This window comes from Crotalus tigris, unplaced genomic scaffold, assembly GCF_016545835.1.
Source record: "Crotalus tigris isolate CLP2741 ecotype Arizona unplaced genomic scaffold, ASM1654583v1 scf7180000024407.359931, whole genome shotgun sequence".
NCBI classification, from domain to species: Eukaryota; Metazoa; Chordata; class Lepidosauria; order Squamata; family Viperidae; genus Crotalus; species Crotalus tigris.
In genome coordinates, this window is record NW_024100574.1 from 31,270 (window position 1) to 43,422 (window position 12,153).

Consider the following 12,153-nt stretch of genomic DNA (forward strand, 5'->3'; position numbering starts at 1 on the left):
GCTGGATGCCTTTGGGAAACCCATAACCAAGACATAAATGCAACAGCAAGAGATCTCCCATAGATTATCAGAGATAATATATAACTATCAAAACTAACCATAGCTCTTGATAGTCTTATTGTCTATTGATTTAAATCTTAGCCCATTATTTACCCCTATAGCCTGTTGGAGGAAATCCATCAATTCTGTACTCTGTGTCTAAACTGAAAGATCTGCTATTAGGGTTTTTTTTAGTTTCTTTCCTTCAAGAGGTCAGAGAAAATTATGTAGCATTTCCTTCTATGGTTCTGTCCCCATAACAATTTTGTTAGATGGGCTGGGCTAAGAGATCATTATTGACCCAAAGTCACCAAGTGAGCTCATGTGGCTGAATGAAGGAGTTGCATTTGGATGCTGCCAATTCATTTTCCTCTTCTGTTTCCACAGAAGCACCTCCAAGAAATATAATATTATGGCATTCAATGCTGCCGACAAGGTCAACTTTGCCACCTGGCACCAGGTAGGATCCTGCCTGAAGTTTTTACAATAAGAAACTGTATCTTGCATGCTACAAATCCAGCATTAAGATTTTGGTCACGATTACCTGTCTTTACCGGTGTTACGTCATGCTTGCTTCTACATGGCTTGCAGCCTCAGAAACTTTGTTGGTTGAAAAGATCAGACTCTGTACTAGAGAAGACGCTCTTTTAGTAGTGGCTCTCCCCTCTTGTGATTATTTTAATGATTGTAAATGACAAGTTGAGGGCTTTATATATTTAATTCTTGTAAGTAATAGATTGCTTGACAATCTGTTATTTGATCTTGAGAGCCAGTTTGGTGTAGTGGTTAAGGCAGTGCTTCCCAAACCTGGACAAATGACCCAAAATTAGGTAAAAATGGTTTTTCTTTGGGTATTGACATGTAATCACATCAGAGACATTTAAATAAGGACTCTCTGATAAAAGGTAAAAGAACTTTCCAATACACCAATTTGGGTAACCGAAGAAAAGGTTTGGGAAGCACTGGGTTAAGACATCTTGCTAGAAACCAGAAGAGAGAGAGAGTTGTGATCCTGCCTAGGGCACAAAGCAAACTGGGTGATCTTTTAACCCTAGGAAGAAGGCACAGGAAAACCACTTCTGAAAATCTTGCCAAGAAAACTGCACTGACTAAACCAAACCAAAACAAAAAAAGTCTTATTTGCATATATTATTTTCTGAGTTTGGCATGTCTACTGTGGAAGAATGACAGAGGCCTGTCTGGTGCTGCTACATTATGCAGTTGTTATGTGTGCATTTAGAAATCTTTGCTGTAATCAAGATTACAGATTGTGATAGGGGTGAAAGAAGATATTTGGAAGACATATAAGTCTTAAATTGGAGCATCAGGCAAAAACATGTTAGATTCATTAGCAAACATTTCATTAGGATAGGTCCTTGGCCTTCATAGCCATGGAGATTCCCGTTGCACATACATGTTCCTTTAGTAGAATATTCATCATTTTCAAAATTATCTGATTGAAGCTAAATTGACGTAAGATACAATGTACTTTAAAGTGTGTGTTTGTATGTATGTGTGTGTGTGTATATATATGTATATATATGTATGTATATATATATGTATGTGAGTATATATGTATGTGTATATATATATACACACATATATATATATACACCTCAGAAAACGTGTGTATATATATATATGTATATGTGTGTGTGAATGTGTATATATATGATACATATATATATGATATATATATCAGGGAAGTAGTTTTTGAAAATCCATACGTTGTGGAAAAAGGCTATGTGCTGAGGAACAGCTTTATCCTTCCATTTTCTTTGAGGGAATGGTGCTTTCCTTGTCCCTTTACTTCCTGATCTTCTTCAGGCAAAGATGGAGCGAGATCTCAGCAATAAGAAGATCTACCAGGAAGAAGAGATGCCAGAATCTGGAGCTGGCAGTGAGTTCAACCGCAAGCTGCGTGAGGAAGCCAGGCGCAAGAAATATGGCATTGTCCTGAAGGAATTCAAACTTGAGGATCAGCCTTGGATTTTGAAAGTCAATGGCAAGGCTGGGCGCAAGTGAGTGGTTAATGTTACTAGTCTTGGCCTTGGCTTTAGAATGTGGGCTAATTTCTTCCCCACTTTTTCTTGCTGGGAAAATGGTTAGGACCACTCCAGATTGTAAATAGGGAAAAAAAAGATTAGTCGGGGAAGATGGAAGTTGTCTGTACAAAACAATTGTCTGCCCCTCTTCCTGGCCTTCTCATATTTTTTCAGCTTTAAATTCTGAAATTACCTTGTGTGGATTTTTTTCACCCAGGTTCAAAGGAGTGAAAAAGGGTGGTGTGACTGAAAACACATCCTATTACATCTTTACTCAGTGTCCAGATGGTGCTTTTGAAGCCTTTCCAGTCAACAATTGGTATAATTTTACCCCTATGGCCAAGCATCGCACCTTAACTGCAGAAGAAGCTGAGGAGGAATGGGAAAGGTGAGAGTTGAAAGATGATATTCCTGCCCCTGCTCCATCAGGAACTAATCCCAGAAAGGCCTGCAAGGCTAGTACAGCCTTCCTCAACCTGATTTCCACCTGTAAAATAGGCCTTCTTGTTCTAGCAAGGAATTGTTGAAGTGCAAAACCTTACTTAAAGTTAAGTACTTAAGTGATTATGGCAGGTAAATTTAAATCAGAGCTTTTGCTTTTAGCTGTTATGCAACACCAGCTCTTTGCAATGCAGTTTTTTGTTGCCTGGCCTTTAGACAATCACCCCGAGAATGCTGGGATGCTGGGAGTTGCATTTTCAGAATATCTGGAGAGTAGCATGTAAAGAAAGGCTACTTTTAAACAAATTGTTATACTCCAAAACCAAGGCTACATAGGATACCTTTGTATAGATTTTATGGTTTATATTTGTAAATCAGAGTCACTTAAATAGTGAGATGGGAAGTGTATATATTTGATTAATAAATTTTTAAAAGAATAACTGCTACTAGAGATCCTTCTTCTATGGCACAGAGTAATATCAAGGTATTTGAGGCTGTCAGTTTCATTTTTCATCCTGTACCACAATTTTATTTATTCTTAAAAAGCTAAAACAAAACCCAGTTCCCTCACACTCAGGCTGCCCTATAACTAGCCAGAGTCTTAAAGCTTCAAACAAGTTTTTTCGCAAGAGCTTTTTGCAAGTAGTTCTTATCTCCCGAGTAGGTTTTAATAGGCCATCTGGTTGACCCTCCTCATCTGCAGGAGAAACAAAGTCCTAAATCACTTCACCATCATGCAACAACGGCGGCTAAAGGACCAGGGTGAGGAAGAAGAGGAGGAGAAAGAGAAGAAAGGCAAAAAGAAAGGCAGCGATCTAAAAATCCATGACCTGGAGGATGACCTGGAGATGAGTTCGGATGACAGCGAGTTCAGTGACACTGATGGTACGGCGGGGGGGGGGGGGAGGTTGGGATTGAAAACAGTCATCCCTAGCACAGTTGAGTGCCCTCCAGATGAGTGGATCATTTCCCAGAATTCATAGTCAATACAGCCAAAATGTACTGAGAAGAGGCCCAGACCCAATTGCTGTTGAGATCCAGGAGGAGAGAGTCCTAGTTTGCTTAAAGCCATAGATTTTGGCTCTGAGATATTCATCATAAGAAAATAAATAGATCATGTGACATCCTTCCATAGGCGAAAAGCCTGCCAAAACCAAGAAGAAAGCGCCACCCACCAAAAAAAAGAAAAAGAAGAAAGGATCAGATGACGAAGCCTTTGAAGATAGTGATGATGGAGATTTTGAGGGCCAGGAAGTGGACTACATGTCTGATGGATCAAGGTACATGCCACTAAGAGGGACAACAATTACTGCCCAATTGCATGATTATTCTTCACATGGCTTAGCTGCTGCTCCTCCAATATCTGCTGTTGCTGTGTTGGGAGTCCCATCCGTCTGGAGCAGCGGTTCTCAACCTGTGGGTCGGGACCCCATTTGGGGTCGAACGACCATTTCACGGGGGTCGCCAAACAACGCAGTTCGCCATTTTTCCCCCCTTTCCCTTAGCTGTGCGACTCCCTTTTATTCTATTGGCTTTTGAAAGCCAATAGAATAGACTCTCTTGAATAGAGTCTAATTCTATTGGCTTTCAAAAGCCAATAGGAATTGTCCAGGCTGTCTCTGCCCTGCTGAGCCCGCCAAAAGCCCCAGTCTGCAAACAGTGCTGCACCAGTTGAGTAGTCCTCGACTTACGACTGGTTGAGTAGTCCTCGACTTACGATTGGTTGGGGGGTCGCGACATTAAAAAGGTTAAGAACCACTGGTCTGGAGGATACCTTATTGGGTCTGCTGCTAATTCACAGTCTTTTTCTGAGAATAGATTGTGTTCCCCAATGCCAATTTATAGAGTGTATTGCTTTGCTCAGACTTGGGAGTTTTTTTCTGTCATTTTACAGCAGCTCAGCAGAGGAAGCGGTCAGCAAGCCCAAAGTCACCAAAGAAGACATCCCGAAAGGTAAATGGCTGAATCAGACCAGCAGCAGTTATAGAAATGAGCAAAATTAATGACATGGTCATGATTTTCAAGGCATTTTATCTTGATAATCACTCTGTGGGCGCATTGTTAGCTCTTTGTAGTTATTGTGCAGTTTGCATATGTGCCTGTTATACGTACTAGGTTAGCTGATGATTCACATTTTTTTCCGGAAAAGAGCTTGAGGATTGAATAAAAGCTGCCCAAGATCCTTTATTTAAAGATCCTGAGATCTCCACTTCTATGCATCAAATTACATTTCCCTAGAAAATCTCAGGGAAGTAACAGCATCCCCATTAGGCTTATGTTTAGAGTGAATGTTGGCCAGAGATGTGGTTGAGAGCTGCTCTGTTGCCAAAAGAGGCCACACATACTAATGAAACCAATGGGGGGGGGGGCATGTGCTCAAGTTCAATGAAAAGCTGAAGTCAAGAAAAATCTGATTCCTCCATGATCTAAGCCATGTTGTCTTTCAGGCATAGATGAAGCAAGTGAGAGCAGTGAAGAAAGTGAGGAGGAAAAGCCTGCAGAGGAGAAAGAAGAGGAGGAGGAGGAGAAGAAGGTCCCTACTCCACAGGACAAAAAGAAAAAGAAAGGTGATGCAGCCTGAAGCTGGATGGGATAGAAGCTCAGGAAAGGGAAGTATAAATCAAGCTTGGGAAAGTGAAAATACAATTGTTTGTGGTGTGACTTGATAGAAATCAAAACCCACTCTATGAAGCATACAGTTCAACTTCCCAAGAGCCCTATGCTTTGACAAGAAAAAGAAGCTGGCTTGCAAAGTAGAGCAAATTATAGCAATGAGTTTTTAAAATTGCCTGATTTTATGTCAGTTGCCAAATTCTGTTTTTCTTGTTGTGGAATTTCAGCTCTTTTACTGCACAGGGCCACTGAAATAAACCTTAGCAACATTTGCATTGGGATTGGAGCAGCCGTATGGTTTCCCTGGTCTTGTCAGCTTGAGGAAAAGTTGAATATTTTGGAGCAGTGCAGTTTTGCAGCAGCTATGAACGTTTCTTGAGACAGGCTTGATGAGCCAATAGCAGCTCAGCACTCTCAAATCAATGTGGCTAGTGGCCTTGCGGATAGGAGAGAAAGCTCCCACTGATTTCTTGACTGTGCTTTGCAGACAGCAGTGACGAATCGGAGACATCAGAGGATAGTGATATTGACAGTGAAGCGTCTTCAGCTCTCTTCATGACGGTAATTCCAGAGGCAGCTTCTTTTGCCTGGAGAACGGGGTAGCTAGCATTGAGCCTGCCTCCTGTAGCAAGGCTAGCTACTGTTCCTGACATCTCCAGGAACCCATCCCATCCCATCTCTGATTCTCTTACTTGGTTTGTGAACCCCAGAATACTTCCAGTATGATTGCAGTTAGAAAAATGCTTTTGTCAAGGCCAAAGGCCAAAGTGAAAGTCCTCTTTCTGTTTCTACCACTGCAGCTCAGCTGGATGGGCAAATATATTTGCATATTGTGAACTAGCACATACCCTATCTTCACTGAATAGTTGGTAACTTTACAAATTATTGCCCCAGCTTTAGACTTCCAGTCATTTGCCTGGTTTGTTTGATAGCTTTGCAAATTAATGGATAGGAGCAACTCCCCTATAAAAAAAAATTGTCTGGCTTATATTTTTGACTTTGAAGTTAAAAAAAATGTGTCCTTGTAGTAGCTATTTCACAAACATGAATTGGCACTCTGGATTCCACACCACAAGTTTGGTTATTTTGCTGCTGCTTCCTTCCTTGTCTGAGGTGAAGTGCTTCTTCCAGCATCAACTTCATTTTGCTCCTCACAGAGTAGTCCTTGCTGACATTCTGTCTACTCAGGAGGCTTTTTAGCACAGCATGAGGCTCAGGCTCAGGAACGTCTGGGTAGAACAATGGAGCATAACTGAGCCCATGCTCCTGACACCTTCACAGAAAAAGAAGACCCCTCCTAAGAAGGAGCGCAAGGGCTCAGCCAGCAGCTCACAAGGGAACAGCCGCCCAGGGACCCCCGTGGTAGATGCCGGCAGCACCTCATCCATGCTGCGGGCTGCAGCCAACAAGCTGGAACAAGGTACGGCTGATGTAGGAATTTCACCTTAACTGTCCCTTTGCTGGTGTCTGTACCCTCTAAACTCAGCATGTTTTGGGGAAGCCATGGCGAAGGATTCCTTTTCAAGGCAAGTATTTCAAATGCTTGCCTGCAGAGATGCAGTTTGAAAATGCGCAGGCCATCCACTTCAACCAAGCACGTGTTCAGCAAAGTCTCTAAGCCTGCTTAACTATCTGCCTCTTTTTCTGCGGCTTTTAGTTTTGTCATTCTTTGTATTTCATCTAGCCACTGTTCCACTAGTGAGGGAAATAGTGCATTTCCTGAAAATGATTTGGAAGATGTGCTTTGGAATTCTTGTGAATATAACACCTTTGTGCTACACATGAAAATAGTCTGGATTTGTTTACGGTTTGATGTAAGCCTGAAAAGAGTGGGTTTTTAAAAAAATTAAAGATATTAAAATTAACATAACAACATTGCCAGCCACTTTTTATTTGTGTGGAAGCTTTTTTATTTTATTGAATATCACAAGGTGCTTCACTTCTATGAGGTCCAAAGTATTCCTTCAGAATGACTTTCAGAGCATGGATAATTGAACTAAAGTTTAAAAATCTTAATTCTGTAAAGGTTCAGATACTGGAGTAGGAAAACAAATTTGTTTCTGGCTGCAAAATTTCTTCTACGGGAATGAGTTTTCAAGAGCTCTGGCATTGAACTGAATCGTATCTTGCAACTGAATTAAAGCTAGCAGAAGAATCCAGGTGGTTTGTTCCTTCTACAGCAACTCTCGCATGGGCCAGGTTCCTTGCAATGGTTTGCCAGGAGAGAAAGGACCAGAAGGTGCTTCTGAATTATAGCTCTGAAGTTTACTAACTTTGTTTGCCTTGGACAGGGAAGCGACAGGCAGGGTCCAGTGAACTCCCAGCAGCTAAGAGGTTAAAAATGGATGCTGGAGCCCAGGCTGCCACCACATCTGGGAAATCTACCCCACAGCCACAGTCAGGCAAATCAACGCCCAGTAGTGGGTAAGTATATGAATAGCTACTAGGGAGCAGAAATAGAAAGCAAGGCTACTGTGTGGTGGATTGGGTTGGAATATAACAACAAAAGAAAAAAATAAATATATACACCCATGTGTGTGAAATGTTAAAAAGGGCTTCGAACACCTATGCATCATTAAATGTAAGTTAGGCATTTATAGTATTTAAATCTTGCTTATAATATTATTTGATGATTTAAAAATATGCATTGTTTTAAAACATGATTCATAAATGGTAGGGATAATACATAGCACTTTGCTCAAACCAAATAATTCATACTAGGATGAAGTCTAAGAAAAGCAAAGAGAAATCCTGTTTGAATCCTAACTTAGTGGCTGACATAGACAAGGCACAAATTTGGTTGGTTCCCCCATCTACTTTCCAGCACCATGACTAGTCTATTTCCCTGGAATTCTTTTCACTATAACTTCTAAAGATTTGTTTGTACATGATTGCTGAAAATTAACATATTGAAACAAGAAAGATAAACTGATGTGTAAACTTTCCCAAAAATTCTCGGTAAAACAAATCCTCCAATATTCATTGCAGGGAATAAAACAAAATCCCAGTTTTGTCCATTTCTGTGATACAGAACTATCTGCTTTATATCAAAACGTGTGGCATCTGGTCATCAATTACCTATTAATGTTTCCTAAGTGAAATAGTATCAGTAGTGAAAATATGCATATTTTAAATATTAAAAACGTGAGCAGACATGTCACATTCAGAAATAAACTTTCTCTTTTTTAAAAAAAAATCCAATAATATTTTTAAGGAAAAAAAATGAAAAAAAATATTAGCAGTGGTACTGAATGATGTGCTATTGCCTCCTTTCAGGATCTTTTTCCAATTTCTCAGTCTTGTCTAGAGCTCCGGCATTCCATAGTCTTCCATCCAAGTGTAATTACGTTCAGTTTGGTGAGAAATGAATAGGCTGGCTTGGTCGCTCAGTAGTGAGACACTAGTGAAGTAGACACAGCAGGGCCTGTATTTTCTGCATCACATGAGAAAAACACATCTTCCTTCCCCTTCCTTACCACTTTCTACAGAGGGACAATTGAGAGCATCCTGTCATACTGCATTATAGTCTGGTTTGGAAGCGTCACTGCTTCAGATGGGAAGGTAGTGCAGAGAGTGGTGAGGATGACTGAAAAGATTAGTAGCAGTTCCCTCCCTTCCACCCAGGACATAGCATATAAGGGTTGCTTGAGCAGGGTCCACAGGATTGTCTGGGATGCTACACATCCTCTTCACGACCTGTTTTCCTTCTTACCTTCTGGGAGGAGGCTTTGTGATATCTGAAGCAGAACATCTAGATTCAGTCACAGTTTTCTTCCATATAGCATCAATCTTGTAAACTCTCAAGTTTCCTCTTTCCGCTATGTATTCAAAATGGACAGTGAAAATAACCATTATCTGAAATATTTTTATAATTTGTGTAAAGCCAGAGCAATTTGTCACCTTTTTAAATACTGTCATTCTAAACAAAGATGTACTTTAGTTTTCCAGTGTTTCACAATGTGTCCTATTGGTATTTTGTCACCGCCATCAAAAGACTACTTAAACCTAGTTTACTGATGTGCAGGTATATGAAACACCAATAATATTTAAATGGTAATTGTTTGATTTCTTTGTGCAACATTTAGCATAAAGCCACATGAAAGCATTTAATAAAGTTTAGAATAAGTTTTCCTAACCTGGTGCCTTCCTGATATCTGCAACTCGGAACTATGCACAAATTGCCATATATAGCTCTTTGCTCAATACGGTGTTGACTTCCCAAAGTAAGCGGTAACACGGAAATGACCTTCTGTGAATTTCTTTTCAAAATTAGAACTATAGCTGGTGTCTGGATTGGTCCATTAACCTGCTTCCTTTTCGCAGTGATGTACAGCTGACGGAAGATGCTGTGCGCCGATATCTCACTCGCAAGCCCATGACCACTAAGGACCTTCTGAAGAAATTCCAAACCAAGAAGACGGGACTAAGCAGTGAACAGACAGTCAATGTACTGGCACAAATTCTTAAGCGCCTCAACCCTGAGCGCAAGAACATCAATGACAAGATGCACTTCTTCCTTAAGGAATGAACAGGGCCAGGCTCAGGCGATCTTTGGGTACTTGCCAGCTGGCTTTGAGCTTCTTGTGGTTACCCACTGGCTCTGGTGTCTGGAAGCTGAAACCACGGGATTGGCATCTGACCTTCTGGGGAAAGGGAAAAGCTACTGCTCTGCTTTCACCTGGAAGTCCTCTTGAAATTGGGAGTGGTAGATGTGGGGGAAGAGTTTGGCATAATCTGTTGCAGGATATGGAAAGGTGACATTTTTCTGTATATGAGACGTAGGGAGAGAGTTAACCAGACACTGCCATTTTTGGAAATAAACCTGGATATCTTTTATGCTCTGTTCCCCGTATTTATTTTTTTCTGGAAAACCTAGAAATTGCAATCTGTGTCCTGCACGCCTTACTCATTGTTCACCACAGAACTTGGTTGGTATGGCATGATATCAACCACTTAAAGCTTCCTGAGGATATCTCCTCACAAAGACATTTCCAGTTGGTAGGAACCCCATTGCTAAGGAAGGCTGAAGCCAGTCCAAGATACCTCAGCATTATAGTACAGGCAGTCCTCAACTTACAACAGTTCATTTAGTGACCGTTCAAAATTACAACGGCAATAAAAAAGGAACTTTTTCACACTTATGACTGTTGTAGCATTCCCATGGTCACATGATCAAAATTCAGATACTTGGCAACTGGCTCATATTTATGATGGTTGCAGTGTCTTGGGGTCATTTGTGACCTGGCAAGCAAAGTCAATGTGGAAGCTAGGGTCACATAACAACCATGTTACTAACTTAAAAAAATGCAATGATTCCCTTAACAACTGGGGCAAGAAAAGTTGTAAAATGGGGCAAACTCACTTAACAAATGTTTCACTTAGCAACTTAAATTTTGGGCTCAGTTGGAAATCTAGTGGTTTTCCTGGAAAACAAGACAACTACCAATCTGAAAAATGGGAACAGGCAATTCAGAAGAAGGCAGACGCATGAAGGGGTTTGGCTAACTTGCAGTTATTCAAGATAGAAGCTGCTAAATAATCTGGGGCAATTTTCTTGGGCTGTTTTCTGTTGCCATTGCAATTTTGTGCATTTCCATTGAACATTTGGTGGAAACAGGAATGATGTATTAGATTGCATCTAGTATAAGCCACCATGGAACAGAAGGAGAGTTTGTCTTTCTGTCCTCAGCTTTAGGTCCAATAATTTATTCTAAGGTGCCTAAACTTATTCTCTTGTAGTGAAGAGGGAGAGAGGAAGGACTGGTCTCTGGGGCTGGCAGCATGCAGGGTAGAATCATGGAAATTAAAAGCTGCTCAGAAGAGTGAGGGTGCAGGACAGAGAGTCTGTGTCCTCATTCATATTCTACGATTATCAAGAAATAGTCTTTTAGCCATAGAAACAATAACTACTTAATAGAACCTTTCAAAAATATTCTTTAAGTATTAACCTCAGCTCTTGTTGAGCCATCCCTCTCTGGGTTTCAAGAGTGCAATCATGGGGATGCAAGACGAAGGAGAAAGGGTGGCGGAGAACCCACTATTCTTTGCCTTGAAATTACCACACATTGAACTGTGTGCAGAAAACAGCACTGAACCATCTGAATGCCAAGCTGTAGTTAAGGTTAGCTTGTGGGGGCACTATATGATATTGCAGTGGTTCTCGATCGACCATTTTTCAGGGGTCGCCAAAGAAGGCGATCCGCCATTTTCTCCCTCAGGGGGCGGCACCGCGCATGTGCGCCGCCGCCCCATGCGCGCGGTGCCGCGCATGCGCAGAACGGTTGTGTGATAGGGGTCGCCGTTACACAAACGTTGAGAACCGTTGTGATATTGGCATTGATGAGCCTTAAGAATCTCTCCTGCCGATCTCCTTGCCTCTTCTAAAAGCAAGTGACTTGGAGAAAAAGTCATTAGGTTAAAAACATACTTTTCCATTTGATATTTTTGGCAGGGTCTAAAATTATATACTCAGGCAACTGGAGACAGGACTTTGCACATAACACACCCTGCTGTGATCGGTTTCCTCCTGCATGATTGTTTTCAGTCTGTAGCAGAAAAAAAACAGCTTAAATTTCAAAGACTAGAGCAGATGAGAATAAGTGCTGCAGATTGTACACATATATTCTAGTTTTATATTTTAAAGGAATTTATAATTTCTTAGATCATTATAATTTCTTCCTTTTGGAAGAAAGTAAGTATAAAAATAAAAAAATCTTAATTAATAGAGGATTTGTGACGAGGGAAAATAATTTGTAGAGGCATCTCAAAATGCTTTTTCTACTTGGTCTACCAGACTGTCATATAATTTGATTTGAAAAGCAAATATAGTAGAATTATTTCTGTGCGCTCTTCTAGACTGCACTTTTCAAGTGTGATAAATATGAATGCAGTTAAGATGGAATCATTCGGCATGACTGCATATTGAAGGTCAAATGGGCATAAATGTATGGATTGCTAGGCTGGGAGGCAGTATCGGTTTTTTTTGCTGGCTCTCCCACATCCCATGGAGCAGTTG

General features: G+C 40.8%; 1 protein-coding gene across 4 annotated transcripts in view; it reads left to right on the forward strand.

The window, feature by feature from the left end:
• Positions 1 to 9,974, forward strand: part of GTF2F1 (general transcription factor IIF subunit 1) — a 14,770-nt gene extending 4,796 nt beyond the window's left edge. For 3 of the 4 annotated variants that reach the window (XM_039329666.1, XM_039329664.1, XM_039329667.1), the window contains exons 4-14: positions 427 to 499; positions 1,867 to 2,060; positions 2,302 to 2,472; positions 3,229 to 3,410; positions 3,661 to 3,805; positions 4,420 to 4,478; positions 4,973 to 5,092; positions 5,626 to 5,699; positions 6,420 to 6,558; positions 7,430 to 7,562; positions 9,462 to 9,974. In XM_039329666.1, the coding sequence (XP_039185600.1) occupies positions 427 to 499; positions 1,867 to 2,060; positions 2,302 to 2,472; positions 3,229 to 3,410; positions 3,661 to 3,805; positions 4,420 to 4,478; positions 4,973 to 5,092; positions 5,626 to 5,699; positions 6,420 to 6,558; positions 7,430 to 7,562; positions 9,462 to 9,666 (1,495 nt within the window). In that variant the 3' untranslated portion in view covers positions 9,667 to 9,974. The remainder of the gene's footprint in view (positions 1 to 426; positions 500 to 1,866; positions 2,061 to 2,301; positions 2,473 to 3,228; positions 3,411 to 3,660; positions 3,806 to 4,419; positions 4,479 to 4,972; positions 5,093 to 5,625; positions 5,700 to 6,419; positions 6,559 to 7,429; positions 7,563 to 9,461) is intronic. The other variant, XM_039329668.1, reaches the window with a different exon arrangement.
• The last annotated feature ends 2,179 nt before the right edge of the window (positions 9,975 to 12,153 follow it).